The sequence below is a fragment of the Bubalus bubalis genome, chromosome X, assembly GCF_019923935.1.
Source record: "Bubalus bubalis isolate 160015118507 breed Murrah chromosome X, NDDB_SH_1, whole genome shotgun sequence".
Classification (NCBI taxonomy): domain Eukaryota; kingdom Metazoa; phylum Chordata; class Mammalia; order Artiodactyla; family Bovidae; genus Bubalus; species Bubalus bubalis.
This window is the reverse complement of record NC_059181.1, coordinates 137,352,905-137,375,611: the sequence shown is the minus strand read 5'-3', so window position 1 is coordinate 137,375,611 and position 22,707 is coordinate 137,352,905. Positions and strand designations below refer to the sequence as shown.

General features: G+C 50.4%; 1 protein-coding gene across 6 annotated transcripts in view; it reads right to left on the bottom strand.

Moving 5' to 3' along the window:
* Positions 1-22,707, bottom strand: part of BCORL1 (BCL6 corepressor like 1) — a 60,628-nt gene that overhangs the window by 22,617 nt on the left and 15,304 nt on the right. For all 6 annotated transcript variants that reach the window (XM_025275802.3, XM_006065656.4, XM_006065657.4 and 3 more), the window contains 6 exons: positions 18,656-18,785; positions 13,812-13,899; positions 10,268-13,543; positions 6,302-6,467; positions 4,958-5,038; positions 2,484-2,873 (listed from right to left, as the gene is read on the bottom strand). In XM_025275802.3, coding sequence (XP_025131587.1) covers positions 2,484-2,873; positions 4,958-5,038; positions 6,302-6,467; positions 10,268-13,543; positions 13,812-13,899; positions 18,656-18,741 — 4,087 coding nt within the window. In that variant the 5' untranslated portion in view covers positions 18,742-18,785. The remainder of the gene's footprint in view (positions 1-2,483; positions 2,874-4,957; positions 5,039-6,301; positions 6,468-10,267; positions 13,544-13,811; positions 13,900-18,655; positions 18,786-22,707) is intronic.

Sequence of the window (22,707 nt, the reverse complement as noted above, 5' to 3'; positions counted from 1 at the left end):
AATGATGACCCTATATGCAAGACAGCCAAAGAGACACAGATGTAAAGAACAGACTTTTGGACTCTTTGGGAGAAGGCAAGGGTGGGATGATTTGAGAGAATAGCATTGAAACATGTATATTATCATATGTGAAATAGATCACCAGTCCAGGTTTGATACATGAGACAGGGTGCTCAGGGCTGGTGCACTGGGATGACCCTGAGGGATGGGATGGGAAGGGAGGTGGGAGGGGGGTTCAGGATGGGGGACATATGTACACCCATGGCTAATTCATGTGAATGTATGGCAAAAAACCACCACAATATTGTAAAGTACTGAGCCTCCAATCAAAATAAATTTTAAAAAAAAGAACTGCTGTGCTGGATGGCTTCTAATGGCACTTCAAGCCAGCACATTATCAACCAGGCCTTTTAATGTAACCAGTTTGGGCTGAGGCAAAAGAGGAAGGAATAGAAGCGAGTCTTGTGAGAACCTCAGGAAACATGGGGAAGCCATATTACAGCATTCAATGCCGCAGGAAAAGCAGCAGCCCCTTCCCATGTCCTCAGGGCAGGGTAGGCTCTGGAGTTTATTCGACACTGGTGGAGCACCCTCATGGTAGCACCGAAGGGAACTGGGAGTGAAGGTAGCAGGTATGTGAATGGCAATGGTTCTTCTTATCCCCTCTGCAAATCAAGGAGAGACCCAAGCCCAGGATGAAAAGAAAGATCATGAGGCTCACACGGGAGTTGTCTGGTCTAGTTTAGTCTCTGCCTGACTCTGTGATGTCAACCTGAAAGAGGGGAGTAATAGGAGGAATTGGAGCTTCTGGAGAAGAGAGATGTTTGCCAGGCAATTCCTTCAAGAAGAGTTAGCATCACATATGGAGAAGATCGTAGGCCAAATCCAACAGACTCAACTCAAAACCCGTAGACACACACATGGAGGGAGAATGATCTGGTTTCCAAACACTGGAGGTGACCCCACAACCAGCAGGATGCCTTGCCGAGTGGTGCTCCCATGCTCCTGGAGGTGGTTATGTTGAAGCTGTCAAGAGTGCTGTGGTTATACAAAAGTGAAGTGAAGTTGCTCAGTCATGTCCAACTCTTTGCGACCCCATGTTTTGTAGCCTACCAGGCTTCTCTGTCCATGGGATTTTCCAGGCAAGAGTACTGGAGTAGGTTGCTATTTCCTTCTCCAGGGGATCTTTCCGACCAACGGATTGAATCTGGGTCTCCCACATTGTAGGCAGATGCTTTTACTGTCTGAGCCCCAGGGAAGTGATGATACAAAAGCTTCTCTTTATCCTAACACAAGTGGCTGAGGCCAACTGCTTGACAACTCACTCCTGACCAATCAATCCATCATGGCTCTGGCAGAAAAATGGGAAAGTCATCACTACTCTCACACGGTTGACAAAAACTGGCTCAATTACTCTCTTAAGTGTGAGGATAGATATAATATACATCTCTACTTAAACAGGGCCAGAGATGATGGTTAGCCTTCTTGGCATTATAGCAAACCCAGAATATACTACCCACTCCAACATGGTTGTTCAGTTTTCACTAATAATGAGACTGCAGATATTTACTAGCAGCTCAGGATGAATACATTATAGGAGACAATCAATTGTTGCTTCAAGGGCAGAGGTCAGAGAAAGAGAGTGAAAGACAGAAGTGTTTTCACTGAACCCAGAGATGTGCTTTTCGCTCATCTAGAAATCCACTACAGGAATGGGCCTGAAGAGCACTTAACAGAACAAACTGGTATTGGCCTTGGTGACAGTCTGTGCCTCCGTGATTGCGTATTATAGCATCTGACGTGGCCAAAGAGAGCCTGGTGTTCTCCTTGGGCTCCCCACTTTTCCAGCTCAGGTCCAACAAAAATGATGCCACCTCGGGTCACGTCAAAGCTTCACTCTGCCTCACTAACCTTTGTGGCTTTAACCAAGAAAGCCAAGTTGTGCCTGCTTCTACTTGAACTTCTTACGCTGGGTTGAGGAAACCATTGTACTTCTTTTGAACTTTAGGGGCTGGAGGCATCCCAGGAAAGGCAGCCAATGCCCTCTTTCTTCTCGGACCTAGGATTCTAGGAGAGAAAACCCAACCTCCCACGAGACCCAACTCCCTCAAGCCAACCAGAGAACTGCCTGGTAACCAAGGACATCACTGTGGCCATGCCCACATGTTGAGATTTATATATCTATATATATACATAAAACTGGAGGGCTTGGGCATACATGTCCTCAGCTCACCTGCAGGTCAGTGGGAACTCATTCAATCTCAACCCCAAGCCAAGACCTTGGGACTGCAGTTGAGTGACCCCCTCTGGCAGCTGGCGCTCATAGCACCAGGTTTCTCTGGGTGCAGAGGCCTTTGGCAGGTGGAGAGGAGGCAGGGGTGGGAGTACCCATGATGCCTGAGGGTCCCCAGAAGCCAGAGTCACTGTGGCTTGGGGACGGGTGACAGCAGCCGCCTGGGGCAGCAGCCCCTGGCCAGCCTTACCTGCTCTCCCTTTCCGCCGCTGCTCTTCCTCCTGCTCCGTCAGGTACTCCCCAGTCTGGTATTTTCGGCTCTTCTGCCGTCTCCGTTTCTTCCTCTTCACCAGGCCCTCCTCCTCGTCTTCCTCCTCCTCCTCATTGGTGTCCCACATTTGCCGGGCAGCCTCTGTTCTCCAGGGCATCTCCCGGGCTCGCCATAGGTGCCTGCGGCCCTGGCTCAGCAGGGTCTTATCTTGGGCATGGTGGCTGCGATACTGGGTGTCCCGCTGGGTCTTTCTCACCTTTCGACGCTTGGCCGGTGTGGGAGCCACTTCCTCTTCCTCCTCTGTGGGGAAGACTTCCTGGCATCCCATGTCACTGTCTGCCATACCAGCAAAGGAGCTACAGATGCTTCCTGCGGGTGGGATGTACAGAGGACGGTCATGCATCTCTTCAAAGGACTAAGAGTATGGTGTCGAAGCAAGTGCCCTGGATTAGGAGCCAGCAGGTCTGGGTTCGAGTTCAGGCTCTGCCAGTTATTGGCTGTATGCTCTGGGAAAGTTCCTTCACTTCTGTCTCCTTGTCTATAAATTGAGAATACTGTTCTGAGCCTTACTGACCTCACAGGACTGTTCTGAGGCTCAAATGAGATAATTCACTCCAAAGCGCTTTACACAGTCCAATAATTACACAACTGTCAAGTATCCAAACCACACACCCTTCCTCATCCGTGCTGCCCTGCCACTTTCATTCATTCCACAAACTCTTACTTAGTGCTTACGAGGTGCCAAGAGTTGTGTGAGGGGCAGGAGAGGGCCACAGGGTTTAGTAGAGGGTAAGGGAGGGCAGACTGACATTGCACCCCACCCCGGCCCACTATGTGACCCCCAAACTTGCTGACAGATCCACCCTGCGCAAGTTGAGCTGTCTCTCAAGGCTCTCAGGAAAAGTGAAGCAAGGAGCCCCTTTCCTGTGACAGCCTGGCTTAGGCCCGCCCAAATGCTCCAGAGCCAGGCCCTCTTCCCTTACATTGACCCCACCTTCTATTGAGCAGCCACGAGTCCAGGGGTGGAGCTTTCTCCCCAGCTCAGCTCCACCCCCCACCCCGCTGCAGCTGTGCCTCACCGCTGGGCAGGCACTTCCTCTCCTCTCACCACCACCCCAGGACGATGGGACCTTTCCTGCCCTCTTCTGCCACTGGCCGAGAGGCCATTTTCCTCCCAACTCCTACCCTCAACTCTGCTGACAACAAGCGCAGTCCTAAGCTGGCCTGGCTCAGCAGTCCAGGAGATCTGACATCGTCCTTGGATGTGGCTCTGAGATACCACCAGTTTTCTCTTAAGACCCAGCTATTAACTCAGCAATCCCCAAACCCAAGTGAGGTCAGCAGAAAAGAAATGGTTCAAGGGAATTCCCGGGTGGTCCAGTGATTAGGACTCCAAGCTCTCACTGCTGAGGGCCTTGGTTCAACCCCTGGTTGCGGAACCACACGGAGCAGCCAAAAAAAAGAGAAGAAATGGTTCAAGGCAAACAGAGTGGCACTGGACCAAAGCTTCAAGCCCCTCAGTCAGACCACTTAAAGACAGCAAATGTCCAGCAAACTTTCCATTATACAGACCAGGCAGGGAACGCAGTGTTCTAGTTAATCTAATATTCTGGTTAATACGAATTACCATAGAGATCACCCAGGGATCACCAATTTCTAAAGAACCAAATACACTATGCTGTGTTTAACACTAAAATGGCAATGGCTGTAACGTAATGGCTCTTTGATGATTCAGAGGACACTTCAGGATTTGTCAAGGCCTCCAGGCTGTCATTACAAACCCCAATTACCAGCGTGCTCTCCGTGTGCTGAGGTGCTCGTTAACAGAATGTCAGATAACTGAGTTTACACTGTGCCTGCTTCTCCATTCCATTCACTTTGCCTGGATATCTGGGTGAACCCGGGCAACCATTTCTAGCACTAAGTACCAACTTGGAGGCTAGCAGACAAGAAGAGCGCCTGGCAAGAGCCATCCTTTCTTAGACACTGGGGGCTGATTAGTACAAATTCAGGGGACCAAGTGTGATTCTCCTGGCCCTGACGACTCAATGACTGTTTCCAATTTTGATGATGCTTGTCACATGGGCCAAGAAGAGAGAGGCCCAAAGATTAAAATGTCTGTGCTGGTAACTGGCCCCAATAATCAAGAGACGCCAAGGCCTGGAGTAGAACCAGTTTTCCTGAGTGGCACAGGCTTTTCGTCTTTCCACCACTGGCTACCAATAAGAGGTGTCAAATCCCTGTTCTCAAAAGCTAAGCAAATCGTCCTAAAATTGTGGGCAATGACCCAGCTCCTACCCTAGGCTCTCTTGTCTCTGCAGGGAGCTGGGCATCTTGGCACAATGAATGAAATTCCCACCTCTCCACTTAGGCCAATGGCAAAATGGCTCCACCAGATTTCTACCTCTCTGCAGAGAAGTACCAAGATGGGCCTCAGCCTCAGACTCACTCACCAGACTGACTGCGCGTCCGGGTGCTGAGGACCACAGGGATGAAGTCACGGAAACTGCTCTTTGCTTTCTTCTCTAAGGAACCTGGAGTGGTGTGCGGTTTCAGGGCAGAAGGCAGAAATATCACAATCAGAGTCTCAGCACAGGAAAGCCCCCCACCCTTGCCCTGAAAGGCTCAGATGGAAAGCTCAAGGGAGGGTTTGTGTTCTGCCTGCATTACATTTATTAGCTCCCCCTATGCTGCTATCAGGGCTTCCCTGGTGGCTCAGTGGTAAAGAATCCATCTGCCAATAGAGGAGATGTGGGTTTGATCCCTGGGTCGGGAAGATCCCCTGGAGAAGGAAATGGCAACCCACTCAGTATTCTTGCCTGAAGAATCCCATGGACAGAGAAGCCTGGTAGGCTATAGTCCATGGGGTTGCAAAGAGTTGGACATGACTGAGCACACCTGCATGCTGCCACCATTTAAGTATCTCTTTTAGAAAAGGAGCTTTTCCTGGTGGTTTCTGAAAACTGGGAGTTGGGTCATTTTGGCTGACACCAAAAAAGGCAGTGCATGGCATCAATGGGCTGGCACACCACAGAGTGGAAGGCCTGGCTGCCTGGACGACTGTGAGGCTGCTGCACCACCACAAAATTCTAACTGAGCTGGAATAGGTCCCAGAGAAGGGATCTTGGGGGACTGAGCAAGGCAGGAAGATGGGAGCAGGACGCGGCGGATGGCAGAAAGCTGCTATATAAGAAGAGACTATAAAGGGGCAGGCCATCTCAGACAGGAAGGCTGTGAACACAGGCTACTATGGGCGGGACTACACGGGCTTCTCTCTGCAGAGGATGCCAAGGAACTATCACTGGCATAGCACATGCATTACGTACACACCTCCCTGCCCCAAACATCCTGTATGTCCCTAAACAATAAGGGTTTACGATTTCTCTAGCCATGCTAGCTAGTTAATTTTTTAACCTTTATAATGGGAGTTTCCAAACATACCAAAGGTAGAGAAACTGTAAATAATCCCCCTTCGGCCTCAATCCTCATTAAAGCCGTTTCTTCTCTGAGCCTAGACCCACCACAGGCTAATAGGCTGGCTACTCTGGGGTTGGACTGACTCTTGTGTGTCTGAAAAGCACCACTTCAGAGTGTGCCTTACTCCAGCAACCAGGGTGAGCAGCCCTGCTCCTGTCTCTCTTCTCCTTCCACTTTCAGAGGTGTTAATGATCTCTCTCTCCTCGAGTGAGCAAGCCCCACTTTCCTGGTCAGTGTCAGAGGCCCTTCTCTCCGCCCCAGTCTGCCATAGGGATCCCCCTGCAGCCCAGAGAGAGGGCCAGGACACGCGCCAGGCCTACCTTCCTCATGGCCGTCGGCTCGTTTTCCTGGAGACTGGGACTCCGGCTTTGTTGGCTTCCGGTGCTTGTGCTTTACCCTGACTCCATTGTGCTCTTTTCCTGAATCTGGAGCCCCCCTGGGGCTTTTCTTGGTGGGTTCCTGGGGGTCACTAGGTGGCTTCCGGCACTGTGGAGAGGTAGATAGTGTCAGGTCCAAGGTCAGCTTCCCATCTTAAGAATGTTCTCTTAATGTTGAGCCCTGTGCCCTGATTCTGAAACACGGACATGAGCTGCCCAGGAATGGGCTGGGGGAAGGGGCAGCCCTCTGCCTTCCACAGTGGGCCACAGAGGCTTTTTGGACCCAATCCAGTGCCCTAGCTAATCCCCATAGACATCCATATCCCACCATTTTAAACAGGTCCACAGAGTCCGCATTCACAAGCCGAATAAACACCCAAAGTCATTTGAAAAGGTGCAAAGTCAGGCCCCATACTCTATCCGAACAGCAACAGAGAGACCGACAGAAAACAAAAATGCCTCTTCTGCAAGTTGGGTGACTACATTGTTCAAATAACTTCACTGTGAATAATATCGACACCAACAACTGAAAATAATTCTCGCGTGGGCCAATTCAAGAAAAATTATCTATTTTCATGTATAAATTCATACTAGAAAAAAGATTCCACTAAGGCAAGAAGAAAAGTCTGCCACGGGAGCCATTCTAATCTCCCCGTACTTAGGAAAGACAATGAAAAGGCTCAGGCATTTTCAACAATGCCCCCTTACACTTTGTGGCCTTTTCACCTTTTCCAAACACTCTCTCTACCATTCGATCTGTTATTCTTAACAACTCTGCAAGGAAAAGCTAATAATCACCCTTAGTGAAGAGATGAGGAAACTGAGCCTCCAGGGTAAGAGGTTAAATCATTTGTCCAGGGCAACACAGCCCAAGGTTTCCACTTGCCTCAGGGGCCACCAGGAACCAGGCCAGCCTGCAAGTTAACTGGTGTGTGCCTGTGGTGAGAAAACGGCCAAGCTGGGACCAAGACCCAGGGCTCCTAGCACCCAGGGCAGGCCCCTTCACCTCCGTTCTCATTCCTCTCTTCTTCTTCCTTCTGTGCTTGTGTCTCCACTGACTATGCTTGGCTCCACGCATACCTACTGCCTGGTGCCTGGGACAGTCACAATGGTCGTGCTTATGCACTGTTAGGATACTCTGAGCCTAGCAGTCACATATTCTCACAAGCTCTGAGATCTCTCCACGCCATCCAGCAAGAAATAGGGCAAGAGAGGGACTTTCAGTATTGCAGTGTCCAGGGAGTGTGGAATAAGCAAACCATTTTAACAATGACACGAGGAAGAAAGGCAGAGTGGTTTTCCCTTTAAGCAGACCTGCACACCGGGTGACCTTCTAGAAGATTATCACGATCCAGCTCCAGCTAAGGGGATGGCAGATATCTTACTGATGGAGCATCTTCCAGCAGGGGTTGGCAGGGGGACTCCACAAAAGTCACCAATCCCCGTCAAAGTCCAGGGAATCCTGCTATCCCATCAACTCCTCCTGCTTCTTACCTAGTGGAGGGCTGAGCTGGAAATTCAAGTTCAGTTTCTCCCTTCACTTGCTGCAAGTTCCTACAAACCAAAGTGTTAGGAGAAAGAAAGACATAGGGAGGAAAGAAGATGGGCACCAGCTGCTTCAAGTGTGCCCTTCAGGTATAGTCAGAAAACAACTCTTTCAGGTCATGGGGAATAAAGTTCAATGCACATCAATTTGAACATGTCCTATTTATTTCTGTATATCATTTTTAGCTGGCTCTTTCAAGTACAGATCATTAACCTTTACTTCCTAAGATAAGACAAAAACAGGCAGAACAGAACATCTAGACGGGATTCCTGTCTGCATGCTCTGCAAGGGCACACTTCAACTTAGGCAAGAAGTTGGGATGGTGAGGAGACCATGTAAAATGAATGTTCTGGTCAACAGAGTGTTGAAGGGTTTTTCTAAAGAATTTTCCAAATGATGAGGAGACCACCAGCACCAGACTGAAGGAGAATTTTCTTTGCTGATGATTCAGAGGTCCTTCAGGAGTCTCCAGGCCTTGGGGCAGGTGGTGTAGGAAACAGGAGACTGTGTTGTTTCTTTTTAAAAAATAACTTTCTTTTTTTTAGGTCACATAGGTTTATAACATTGTATAAGTTTCACACACTTAACATTATATTCCTACTTCTGTATATACTCCAGAGACTATTCTGATTCTTGGCCATACCCTGAAAGGGGCTGTTTTGAACTGACCCCTGATTTTAGTTTTGCTAATCAATGGTTTCTTCCTCAGGAAGATGGAACGTAAAAAAGAAAGAGCCAAGGTATTTGCTTTCCAGAAAAATGGACATTTACTAAATCATTACAGGCAGTTGCCAAGGGCTGCTTCGAGGCTCCTGACCCTGTAACTTTATTCTCTGCTCTCTGCATCTGTCAGTGCGCCCTGTGAACTCTGCATTTTATATAGGAAGGGGCGGGGCCTGTCTGCCAGTGAGTCACCTGTGAGACGTAAGCTCCAGGAGGGCGGGGACCACATTTATCCTATTTGTAATACTAACAATATCAATAGCAGCCACCAACACTTCCTGAGCACTTAACTATCTGCCAGGTACTGTTCTAAGCATCTACACGTATCACTTCATTTAATAATTTTTTAACAACAGCTTTGTTGACATAATTTATTGAGATATATCATATATTTGTAATGTTTGTAATTCAACTGTTTTTAGTACAGTCACAAACATGTGTAAGGATCATCACTATCTAGTTCCAAAAGTTCTTTCCTCACCCCAAATGGAAACCCTGGCCTCATTAAGCCATCTCCAGTTCCTCGTTCTCTCCAGCCTTAGGCAACCACTCATCTATGTCCTGTCTCTATCAATTTGCCCATTCTGGCCAGTATACATCATCACTGGGTGAGAAAAACCCACCCAAACTCTATCCCCAGTGTTCTTAACCTGGAGTCCATGGGTGGGCTTTGGGACATGGGTTGGGTCTTTGAGCCCCTTGAAATTATCGGCAAAATTATGAGGTCATGTTTCTGAGGACAGGGTCTGAAGCTCTCATTAGCTTCTCAAAGTGCTCTATGGTCCAACAACAACAACAACAACAAAAAAACTAAGAACTTCTGCACAGACAAATTCACGGTGCTCTACCTAGAAATCTATTCAACATTCAATTTGAAGGCTTGTTAACATAACCTCAAATTGCTCCATATCTTGAATAAGCCCTATCCTCAACTGCTTCTAGAATCTCCTTGATCACTAGTGGCCTTCAGATACTTTTTGGAGGAACACCGGACTCAGGTCAAGTCCTCTTATCCCCACTTTCTGCCTAGAACCCTGCCATTCTCCTTAACCTATTAAGAACCCAGATCCAGATGCTCTGGACATCAAATCTCTAACGGGCTGAAACCCAAAGCTACCACCCCAAGCATTAGGGGGATAGGAAACTGGTGGATGAGCCCAGAAGCTGAACTGGCTTTGGCCCCTCAAAACTCCAAGCTAATCCTAAGCAGGTTTACCCAGTGGTGCAGGAAGCAACCCTGTCAAGGGCTCCTTCCCTCCCTGGGTCCCAAATTCTCAAGGCCATCAGTTATCTTAGAAAAGGAAAAGGAAGAATGGCTATGCAGCAAAGGGCCTGTTATTAATTTCCCTCCCTGTATCGTATCATACTCTTCCGCTTTCCATCTTCATCTGGGACAATGGCTTCCTCAGCTGCAGGGATCATTTCCCACAGCCTATAAAATGCAAACTCCGCCCCCACCACACTAAAACATTCTATATGGAGAATGTGCCTTGGTTAAGGGTCATGATTCACTTTGCACAAGGCTTGCAATCACTTTGCTTCACAGATCTACTCAAGAACACTGCATGAGATTGACATCTGCAGGACAAAGCAGACCACTGGTATCTCGGCCCTGCCCTCAAACTCAGCCCAGCACTCACCTTGGGCCCATGGGAACTTCGGACCAGGACCTTGGCTTGTGGCTGCTGTTCCTCACCATCCTTCTCTTTGCCACATTTCATTTTCTTGAGTGGCGGAGATTCGGACGCACCATCACTCACCACAGAGTCTGGTTGCCACTTGTTCTTACAAGCAAAGACACCTATACTCTCCTGTTTCACTCGAGCCTGCCCTGCCTTACTCCGCACTTCCACTTGGCCCCTCGGGGTAGCTGCTGGGAGGCCATCGGCCCGGAAGCAGGTGGCTAAGTTGAAGACCACGTCACCATCCACCTTCTCCATCTTCACCCGGCCCAGGTCCACCTGGCTTCCGAGCTGTGGAAGCTCTGTGCTAGAGGCCCTGGCACTGCTGGGAACCACGTCCAGGATGAGCTCCTTGGGGCGGCTGTCATGAGGTAGCAAAGGCAGCTCGGGCATCTTGTGCAGGTTCTGGGGGGTGGCCAGGACCAGCTCGTGGGACATGTAGGTGGCCAGCACTTGGTTCTTAGGCTTTGTCTCTCCGGCCAGCTTCAGGCCACAAGCCCCCTGGGGGCCTTCCAGCTTAGGAGTGCTGTCGGGGCAGAGGTGGCTCTCTGGTTCCCCAGGCCCCTGAGTCACTCGCAGGTCCCCACTACTAGGCTGCACAGACAGTGCCAGGGTCCCTGTCTGAGGGCTGAGAGTCAGGAGGACAGGGTTCACTTGTTCCTCGTAAGGCTTGGCAGCAATGCGGCAGGTTTTGTTCTTTGTGCCCGTATCCTGCTCGGGAGCAAAGGGGCCCCCGGGCCGTGGCGGCTGCCCCTCAGGAAGCCCATGCATGGCCTCACTGGGGCCGAGGGATGGCACACCAGAAAACTCAGAAACGACGCTGGTGGGCCTGATGGGCACCCCCTGGCTGGGGGTCAGCTGCCCAGCACTGGAGATGCCAATGGAAAGCAGAGACGCCTGGTGGTACGGTGACCAGCCAACAGGCAGGACCTGGGTGCTGGTGGGTTTCCCGTTGACTGAACACCGTGGGTAAATGTTTGCCGGCCCTGTGGGCTTCCAGAGTGAGAGCTCCTTGCTTTGGCACCCTGGCAGCCCAGGGGCGATGCGGGCAGGGGTGTAACGTTTGACTGTGCTTGGCGGTCCCTCAGTCCCAGCCTGGCTGCTCTTCTTGCCACAGGGGGCACCAGTGCCCTTGGGCTCGCCCTGATCAATGATGGAGATGGGTTCCTGCTTGGGGAGATGGCGGGGATCTCGGGTGAGGCCCAGGTTGGGGTCTTTGTTCAGCAGGAGGGAGGCGGGCACCGGGTTGGCCACGCCCACATAGGTGCCCGGAATGGTGCTGATGAGTGCAGTGGAGTTCTTCACCCAGGTACTGGGGTCCCCGTTCCTCACAATCTCAGGGAAGATGACAAAGGGTGAGGAAGTGGAGCCCAGGCATGAGGTGACACTGCTGCCAGCAGCTTGGGTCGTGCGCTGGGACCTAGACAGGACGGTGGAGAGCAGGGCCTTGCTGCTGGTGTGCACGGGGGTCAACACAGGCATGGGCGGCGTCTTGCGCTGGTTCGGCAATGGGAGCTTCTGTCGGTTGGACTTGGAGGAGAGGTCGAGGGGCATCTCGCTGCACTCAGGTGGAGAGGCCATCTCTCGCTCCAGCTGTGGAGGTGACTTGAGGGGAGAGAAGGTGACGGAAGTCCCTTCTGTTTGCTGCTCCACGCTGCCTGGCATCTTGGTGGGATGCGGTGGGGCTGAGCTCCCGCTGGGGGCTGGCAGCAGAGGCTGCGGTGGTGGAAGCACCTTGGCAGAAGCAGTAGACAGGGATGTGTCTGCCAAAGGCCCGGGGACCCCATCGGGGGCAGGCTGGGTGCTGGTGCTGCCTGATGGGGACGCACAGGGGAGCCTGTTCACCTCCAGAGACACCAGCTTGGACTCTGATGTCAGGGGCCGGGCCACAGAGAATGCATACGGGTAAGACCGCAGCTCTGGGGAGGCCAGCACCCCGGGAAGACACCTGTCCTGCAGGTAGGATGGCAGGACGGGGAGCGTGAGCGTGGAGGAGACTCCCAGGGTGGTTGGCAGTGTAGCCACGCTGAGTGGCTGCCCACAGCTTGGAGGCGGGATGTATACCAGCGGCTGGCTTGGGGTCAGCACTGTCCCCGGCTGAAAGGACAGGGGGACTTTTTGCATAGCTGGTGCCTGAGCTGCAGGGAAACACACTCGACTCAAACTGAAGGAGGCTGGGATGGGGGCCGAGGTGGGAATGGCAGTAGGTGTGGCAGGCGGCATGGGCGTGGGGGCTGGAGTGAAGATCGGGGCAGGGGTGGGTGCGGGCACTGGCGTGGGAGCAAAGGCAGGGATGAGGGTGGGGGTAGAAGGTGGGCCGGAGGACGGGGTCGGGGTAGGCATCGGCACCGCTGGAGGGGCAGGAGCTGCCGGAGGGGTGGATGCTGGCATGGGGGCCAGAACTGGAGTGGGGACAGGTGCAAGGACAAGGGTTGGAGCTGAAGGGGGCACAGGAGCTTGGATCAGAGCCAAGGGAGGAGCTGAAACTGGGACTGAGAGGGGGGTTGGGGCTGGAGCCGACATGGGGACGGGGCCCGACGGGGGGGCAGAAGCGGGCACAGGCACCAGGACCGAGGCTGAGACCGAAAGGGGGTTTGAGTCAGAAATAAGCGTGGGCACTGAGGGTGGTGCTGGGGCCAGAGCCGGGACTGGCGCTAAGGGAGGGGAAGGAGCTGGGACCGAAGCGGCAACCTGGACGGGAACGAGCCCGGAGTGGGGGACCGGGGCGGGGACCGAGAGGGGCACCTGGAATGGGTCTGGAACAGATGGGGGGACGGAGGCCGAGCTGGGCGCCGGCGGGCAGATGGGGGCTGGCAATGGACTGAAGTTAGTGGTCACTAGAGGCAGGGTGCCCTCCACGGGGACGCCAGTTCCCAGAGTTGCCAGAATGAAAGTATTCTTCTCCCCGACGCCATGCCGCGAGTCCAGAGCCTTGGCCCCAGCTGGCGAGCAGTCCACCTGTTTGCTCATTTGGCTGCTAAGGGGAGTCCAGGAGCAGTCAGCAGTGTCGTTGCCAGCCTCGGGGCCGTCAGGAGCAGAAAGCTTGAGCCCGTCTCCTGGGCTGCTCAGGGACACCAAGGGGCCCCCTGCTTCAGCCACACTCCCAGTATAGTCCACCTGGGGCTGGGCGTCGTCAGGCCTGTCTTCTGACTTGGGCCCGAGTTTTTCTGTTGCACTGCCATCTGGGTCTGCCCCCCGGGCATTACTGCCACTTCCAACTGTCGTGAGCTCCACCTGCAATGACAGAGTAGAAAGCCTGTCTTAACTAGCTCTCTGTAGGTCGTGAAAGGCTCCTGAGGCCTGGAAGGGGCGACTGCTGGTCCTCTTCGCAACTTGGCAGAAGCAAAGCACAGCGGGCTGATTTTTGTCTCACATGCACCAACTCCTGGGAAGCACCCTGGTCCTGCCTGGCCCCGTTCAGGGAAGGCAGGCTGGCCACCATGCCTGGGTGGTTCAGCTCCACCCTTCAGCAGGTGGCATGTGGCTCTGCATGGCCCCTTACCTTGGAAAAACTGCTGACACAAAACTCCTGAGATCCAAAGCGCTGGCAGTCACCTGTCGTGGACTCCTCATCAGAAAGAGGTGCTCTTCTAGCATGGGAGACACAAGCAGAAAAAGGACATGAGGCCAAGCCTTCAGGCCACAACCACCTTCCCCAGAACACCCCCTGCCTGCCTGGGTTCACAGAAATCCTTCTTGTCTCACTTCCCTTATTGGCTTTGGGGAGACCACAATAAACTTGGGGGAGGGGGTCCACGCTGCAAACCAGAGCCTCCATGCCCAACTTTTCAAGTTCCTACAAAGGAAAAGTCCCGATCTGACCAGACTCCCCTCTCTGGGCTGTGTCCAGTTTTCTAGGGCTCTCACCAGTGGTGTGGAGGACCCCAGCACCTCTGCCTTGTTCCTAGAGCTTATCCATCAAGGTGACTGTGCAGAAAGTACTGAGCAGTGCCAAGAGGGGAGAGATGTAACTCACAGGAAATCTCAAAAGGCATGCAAACCACTTTTCTCATAAATGCAGTCTTATTTAAGTCTGTAAGGAAAGCTGGCTGCAGGCTTCATAAGGGTAACCCTTTCCTAAAACAAATAAGCACCTCCATTGTGTTTCATGTTCTAAATCCAACTCTCACCTGTCCACCTGACAGGCTTGCCTACAGCAGATGCATGTTTATTAGCACACATAATGACACTGATTTGAGGCAGGTCACTGGGTGTCAAGGGGCATCTCAAGGGCATGACTTCTTTCCCTCTAGGATACCGGTGAGCTCAGGCCAGCACCCTCCTTCCTACCTTTCTGCTCTTCCTTGCATCCCATTCCCCATCAGCTTCCCCCTCTCCCTTTGGCCTCCCAGCATCACTGCATTTTCTCTCATCCCAAAGGGAAGGAAGCCTTCAAGACAACAGACCCCAAATTCAAGCTGGTATATTGCAGAGGGAAATGCTCAAGGCCAAAGCAAAGGAGGTTCCCAAAGGCCAGGTTCCCAAAAGAGGAAAACTCCACTGTACTCTCACCTTCTAAAAAGTCTTCTGTAAAATTTGGGTAAGAATCTTAGAAAATGGGATTTGTTATTATTCGGTTGCTCAGACATGTCTGACTCTGCAACCCCATGGACTGCAGCATGCCAGGCTTCCCTGTCCTTCACCATCTCCTGGAGTTTGCTCAAAGTCATGCCCATTGAGTCAGTGATGCCGTCCAACCATTTCACAGAAAATGGTATATCCTGACCCCCTCCCTGAAAAAAGGTCAGCCTAGGAGGGTGACGTTGGAGAGAGGATAAAGCCCACGGGAAACTTGGTGTCTGAAGTACAGAATGTGCCTCTGTTGCCCTAGGGAAGACACTGGTGGGGCAGGGGTGGGTGGAGTGGGTGAGTCGAAGGCTGAGGTGCAACAACAGAGCTCTAGCACAAGCACTACGATACGGTTCCCAGGGTGCAAACACAGGAATGCTCTGTGCATCTCCGGGGAGCCAGACTGCCTTGGGGTTTGCCATCCTCCTATTTCAGAGCCTCTTCCTGAGCTCTGCCACAGCCAGGGAAGAAGCCAGTGCCTGCCTCACCAGCCACCCTAACCAAAGGGCAGTCAGGGTGTCCCCAACCCAAGCCCCGTAAGAACTAACTCCTTCCCTTGCACTGGAACAGGGAACCACTGACACACCCCCAAACTGTACCTGGGGCAAGAGGGGCAAAAAAGGCAAGGGGGTCACCACAGGCCTCTCCTTATCTTTTCAGGGCTGCAGAAGGGACTAACTGAGGGGAAAGGCTTGTTCCCTTTAAAAGGCAGCTAGGCTGGCAGAAGTGGGAGGGTTTCACTGCTGGCAATGGACTGCTGGTGACAAATAGCAGGGATCAAAAGGAGAGACAGGGCTGGAGACACAGTCGGGGGTCTCAAGGAAGGCGAGGAAGGCGGAGCCTGAGGGAAAGGGAAAACATGCTTGGACATCAACCCCTGAGAGCCCAGGAAAGCAAGCCCAATCCCCAGCTTCAGGCCAGGGGTGAAGCAGGGTTCCAGGGCTGGTTCTGCGGGGACAATGGTGGTAAGGGAAAAGGAGAGGCAGGGACCCCCGCTTGGACAACCCCTCATAAGGTATCACAGAGAGGACACACTGCTTCCATATCCCCCCTGCTGATGATACAGAGGGGAGCTAAGCTGCATACTCGGTCCTGCTTGCTCGGCTTTCATCCTATATAAAGTCACCCTGAAAGTAGAAACTTTGCCTTCAAGGATAGCCACCAGAGAAGTGTGGAGCCACTGGCCCAGAGACTCTCGAGGTGGCCGCAGTAACAGCGATCCTGACTACTCCAGCCATACCTACACCTGAGCTCTGGGAAAATGTCCTGAGGCCACGTTTCAAGCCTTCTGAGGAGAGGAGTGTGTAAAGCCAAGCAAATGTTAAACTGCTCCATTGACAGAAGAATGTGGGACATGGGAGGGGGTGCAGGGGAAGAGCCAGGTCAACCGAGCAAGATTAGGAGGGTGCAGGTAGCGGGGAGAAGAGAACAGGAGTCAAAGCAGGCTTCAATCAGGACTGAAAATTGATCCCACCGTTTCTTCCCAACAGAGACGACCCTAGGCTGTTATGCTCAAGGCTTTGTTGAACTTAAACCAGAACCTGTCATAACCTTTCAGGGCTGTCTGCCTAATTATTAAGGGCTAGCACCAGTGTCAAACCAGACCTTTTTCAGTTCCTGTTGGGCCTTAACTACATGGCACATATCTCACTCCTTGGATCCCAGCTCCTGCAGACTTTCCCTGCCTCAAATCCCATCACACCCCAAGACTGCCTTTATTCCAAAGTTCCCCACAAACACACGGTGTGACAAACAACAGCCCTCACCTGAAACTCCTACTCATCCCTCAAGCCCTGGCTCAAATGTCACTGCCTCTGGGAAGCCTTCCCTTCTTTCCCCAGGAAGTTTTTGATTCTTGCCTCTAGACTCCCACTGTATATGCCACTCGACAGCACTTACCACCAATGTCCCATGACAAATGGTTTGCTCTGACTGAGTTTAACAAATGTTTGGTGAATGAAGTCATGAATGGGTACAAGAAAGGAAGCAAGCAAGCAAGCAAACAGAGGGATTTAGCTGGAGGCTGGTCTAGAGTTAGTCACCTAAGGCCAGCAGAAAGCCCTGTCCCCTGTTTCTACAGTCCCCAACTTTATCTGAGGAGCTGGGTGGGCTTCTCAAACCTAACTTTAAGAATTAACCCCCAGATGTAGCTTTATATTCCAAATAGCTAAGTTCTACAGGTAGTAAAGGGCTGATGAGGAAGATGGTTTTAAATAAGGTGAGATCACCTTTTGGAAATTAGCTGTAGCATGGCCTAGGCTGGAGCAGGAAGGTAACAATAATGGGTAGACAAGGTCAAAAGTTACAACACTTAAAAGGTCATCTTAACCACGTGGAATATTTGGTAATTGAACATCCCAAGAAAGGTCCATAAGAAGTGAAAATCAAGTTTGGTTCCAACTCATGGTCCTTTTTCAGTGGGGATTTAGAATGGACAGTAAACCCAAGTAACTTGTCCATTGATTTTTTGAAGGCTCTAGTCCAGATCTCTACATCAAAGTCTCATCTGCTTATAACTAGTTGCCAATGAACACTCATACAAATCAATACCACCACTCTGCCTTCCCCACATCATCTCTTAGTTATTATCTAAGGACACACCTCATATGCAAAGGAAAATATCTTTCTTGCACAGATCCTAGAAGAATTTTGTCTTATTTTCCTTGAACTTGACTTTTATATTCTAAAATTAAATTCCTTTTAAGTCCATCTCTAACTCATTCTTCTGTGTAGAGAGCATTAAACCATCAAACACTAATGGCTTCAAAAAAAAATAAAAAGGTCTATTCTAACCTGAACCTCAGACAAGTACACACTTCTTCAGTTAAGAGCAGAAGAAGGAAGATAGCCATCCCTTTTCCTTTCAAAATTACCCACACCCCCTCCATGCACACACCCATGCACACACCTCCAAGATTTCCCCAAGGAAATGCCAGATCTTGAATCCAATGAAAAGTCATATTGTTCTGTGTTCTAGGTGATTGATTTGACATATTTGGATTTCAGCAGTCAATATATTGAAACCAGCTAGCATGGGAGAGCCATACCTTCTCTAAAAATGGGAGAGACATTGCAACCAACACACAGCTCTTTGGCTAAGAGTTAGGAAAAGTCAAATGTAGAATCTGAAGGCCATTTTGAGTGCTCTTCATATGGGGTATGATCAGAAATGGCACAGCTTGGTCAACCCAGTATTTGGTGAACAGAAAACTGAAAATGCACATGGATCCAGCAGGCATCACCAACTTTCAGTTTCCTATGAAAACTACGTTAAGCAGTCTGATCATCCTTTGATATTTTATAAGTATCTCACTGCAAATCATCACTAGCCTCGTGAGGCCAGAAAGTGCTGATCGCCAGAATACCCACTAACCATTCCCAGTATAAAGCTGAATAATAAAACCATCTTTATTCCAGGCTTAGATCAAGGACCAAAAATATCTTACATGTATCCTTGAGCACAGAACATGGATGCAGCAAACAAAAACTGCAATTGCCTGAGCATCCCTGTATTCCACAGTCTGACAGTTCTTACTGAGTAGACAAATACTAGTTGGCACAAGGTCATCTCTTGGCTTCCTCACTTCCACCTGAACAGGGACGGCATGGCAGAACAGGCCACTCTCACCGCCCAGCCCCAGCCCACCTCAGGAAAATCAGAAACAACCAACAGTCTCCTTCCCAGGGTTCTTCCTCTGGCCCTCTCACAGCTACCCTGCTGGGGAGCAGGGGCAGCTCACTGGAAGCTGGCCACAGCCACCTTCCCAGCCTCCTCACCTCTCCTCGTTGATGCCACACATGCGAATCCGGTCAGAACTGGTCCAGTTGTGCACGCCGCTGTAGAGCGGTGCTGTAGAGATCATGACAGCCACTCACCACCAGCTAGGACCTGCTGTGGCCACTCCCCCTGGGGAAAAAGAACTCCCAAAAATCAAAACTTGTAACACAGACGGTGCTTTAACCACCTTTTAGGTGGAAACACTGAAACAAATAAAGGTAATTAGAGTGCCAAAACATTAAGGCCATCTCTCTCACAAGCCTGACTGCTGTGGAAAATTAAGGTCCAAATGGGGACGAGGGAGCACCAGCTTTCCAGGATTCCATAGGTTTCAGGATGGAGATGAGGATGCTGTTAATCACCTAGAGTGATTTTTAAATTATCTGAAAGACAGATATGCATGAGTATTCGAGGAAATTCAATCTATTTCAGACAAGTGAGATGACAGTATATTTTTCTACACACATTTAGCCTAACCAACTACAATTAGAGGGTCATTCCCATATACGAACAGTGCATTGAAAGACTACTGGGGAATCTTTTTCTCGTCAACTCTCTAATCCATGAGTACTGAAGTATTTGAGTGACATTGCCAATTTAAGCTCTCCAGAGGAAGCACATGCTTGCTTTATAAGCCCTTCCAAACTATTCTAATTTCAAGTTAGGAGTCATATAGATATAATGCATATACCTAAGCTGGTTTAAAGTGCCCTTCAAATCAGATAACATACTCCTTGTGCTCTGACCACAAACAAGCAGACGGAAGACAATGCTCCATTAAGACTTGCACATGTCTGTCCTTGTCCCTCCTATCAGTCTGTCATCCCTATGACCTGCCACCCCCTTCACCAGCCAGTGTTGGGCTCTCACTACTGATGACCAATGCAAAGCCAATTCACCTTCCAGAGAAATCGAGGCATCAAGAGAAAGATGTTTATCCAATGAGCTTGTCTTGAGACCCTCAAATTCGAGTTAACTTATTAGCTAAAAGCCTTATTCATCAAAGCTCAACTGAACAAAACCCTATGGTGATCAGAATTTTATGCTGTTCTCCACTGTGCAAAGAAGTAAATCATAGTAAAATACAGCTACCTCGGGGATTTGTTTCATTTATCCTTTATATGGGCTTCCCTAGAGGCTCAAATGGTAAAGAACCTGCCTGCAATGCAGGAGATTCAGGTTTGAACCCTGGGTCAGGAAGGAATGGCTACCCACTCCAGTATTCTTGCCTGGAGAATTCCATGGACAGAGGAGCCTGGTAGGCTACAGTCCATGGGATCACAGAGTCAGACATGAGTGAGCAACTAACACAGAAATAACACATCCTTTATACAACTTTTGGAGATTGTCCATATTCAACACAATATCACTTATTTATTCAAAAAAATATTTTTCAAGCACCTACTATGTGCTGCCACTGTCCAAGGTACCAAGGATTCAACAATTAACAAAAAAGACAAGAAATCCCCGTGTTCATGGAGTTTATATTCTAGTGGGATGAGATAGCCAATAAACATGTTAAATGACTGTGTTACAGGATGTTAGAAGGTGATATAACAGGCTAAGGGGCAAGGCAATAGTGGGGGGCAAGGAGCAGAATGGGCTACAATTTATAAGTGGGTGATCAGAGTAGGCCTTGCTGAGGAGACATTTATACATCCTGAAGGAAGCAAAGATACGAGCCATGTGAACATCTGGGGAAGTGCATTCCACAGAGGAAACCACCTTGCACAGGTCCTTAAGGCAGGGGGTGCCTGCTAAGATCAGAAAAGAGCCCAGAGGCTGCAGAGCTGATGCAGAGGGAGCAGACAAGGGAAAGAGTCAGTGAGAGGAGAGCAGGGCCGCATCCTCTCCTTGGACTTCCCCCTCCTCCTATCCCTGTCGCATAGGATAGCATAGGACACTCCTGCTTCGCCTCTTCCTTTATACTTGCCCCTTGCCTGGCTTTACAGACCCTGCACCTGTGGGCTTCTCTCCTGCCACTCCAGAAACCTGGCCCTCATATTACTAAGTCTCTCCTCACCTCTGCCATGTTCTCCCATCCCTTCCCCTTCCCTCCCTCTCTTCCTACCCGCCTCCTCTCTCTCCCTTCCCCCTCCTCTCTCAATCCCACTCTCCCATTTCTCTCTATTCCTCCTCATCATTCCCCTTCCCCCACTATTCTCCCCGCTGTCTCTCTCTCTTCCCCTCTCCTCTGCTTCTCTTCTCCTCCTCTCTCCTTCAGTGTTCTTCCCTTCCCCCGCATGTCCTGCCCCAGTCCTTTCCCTCCTTTATCTCACCTTCCTTATTTCCCCTTTCTCCCTCCCCATTGCCTCTCCTCCCCTCTATTCTTAGACCTCCAGCCTCAGCCTTTAGTCTCCCTCTCTGTCCTCCTGTCTTCCCTGCCTCTCCAGCTCAAGTCTGGCTCTCACTGGCTCTCCCCAACCTCCCCTCGCCCTGCCTCCTTGTGTGTATGTGTGTGTATGTGTGTGTGTGTTTGTGTGTGTGTGTGCGTGCGCGCATGCGTGCACGCGCATGCACACGCACCCCACCAATCCTTCTCTCTTAGCTCAAGACCTCCCAGTTTCCGCTCACCCCTTGGGCATTGATGACTCCCAAATCTGTATCTCTAGCCCTGACCTCTCTCCTTAGACCCAGACCAGAATTTCCAGCTGCCAGCCACTTGCTGTTAATTAGATGTCCACCAAGCCCCTCAAACTCAGTGTGTCTCAAACCGAACTCATTATCTGTTACCAAGAACCTGCTCCCCACCCCCCATGCCCAGCATGTTTCCTATCTTAGTTAAGAGCACCACTATCCCCCAGCCTGGAAATTTCAGCATTCAACTCCTCTCCCACACTACCCACATCCAATCAGGAGTCAAGCCTTAATAACACCATCTCTGTCCTCTCCTTCTGGCCCTCTCGCCCCTGACCTGATGTGGTCCCTCATCATCCCTCACCCAGAATATTACAATAGCCTCTTAACTGGTCCCTCTGCCTCTAATATCTTGATTCTACAATCAATTCATCTTCTAAAGCACCAGTTCGATCACATCGCCCCCTCTGTCTGCCCGAGCTTTCAACAGCTTTCCTCTGTCTTCAGAGTCGAGACTACATTTCTTAGCACAGCCTTCAGGGCCTTCCATGACCTGGCCTTTAGCCTCCTGTCTGGCCACATCCTGCACCTTCACCACTCGATTCCTGACCCTTCCCTGAACAGACCATCCAGTTCCAGGCTGGTTCCTCACCTTGAAACGGCCTCTCCTGTGTCCCCTCTTCCCCTCTGTCCCCCATCAAAGCCTAGCTTGAATGTCACCATGTCATCTCCCCAGCCCCCGTCCTTGGTCAGTTAACTCCTCCCCGTCTGGTCCTCCCTAAACATTTCATTCCCATACCTACCACAGCACAGATTCTTAGTCCCTCTGCTGTGTGATTAACTGGGCATATGGCACAGATGTCTTTCCCTCACTCCCAAACAATCAGCTACTTAAGGTAAGAAATACCTTCTTTTCTGTCTCTGGTTCTTCTGCAATGTCTTATACATAGTAAGTACTTAGTAAATTCATGTTATGCGGAACTGAATCTTGGGTGAGAATTGAGGTGGTGACCCTGAGAAATTATAAAAGGCAAAAGAACCCCCCCCCAAAAAAAGTACTCACCATGCTTACTATTTTTTAGAAACTGTACTTTAACAAAAGAGCTCTGCCTTATCGACAGCACACCCTTCCAAGCTGCCTGATTCTAGCCCGGTTCATTGCCTCTGAGCGCTTTTGCACCTCTGTAAATTGCAGGTAACTGATGGATATGCAAACTCTGTCTTGTCCCATGCAGTTTGGATTGACTTCCCTCCCCACTGTGGAAAAACCAGTTTTGCCTCCATTTGCAATTCAATTCCTTTACTCCATATAAATTTGTGTTTTTGGGACTTTTTCTTTGAACCAACTATAAACATCTGTCTGGTTCCCTTGTTAACTAATGAGTAAAATAAAATCTTTAACATGTGCTCATTCTTAAATCTGTAAGAGACTCATGATTTTACCTTTCCGTGAAAATTATCTTTAACATTTCTA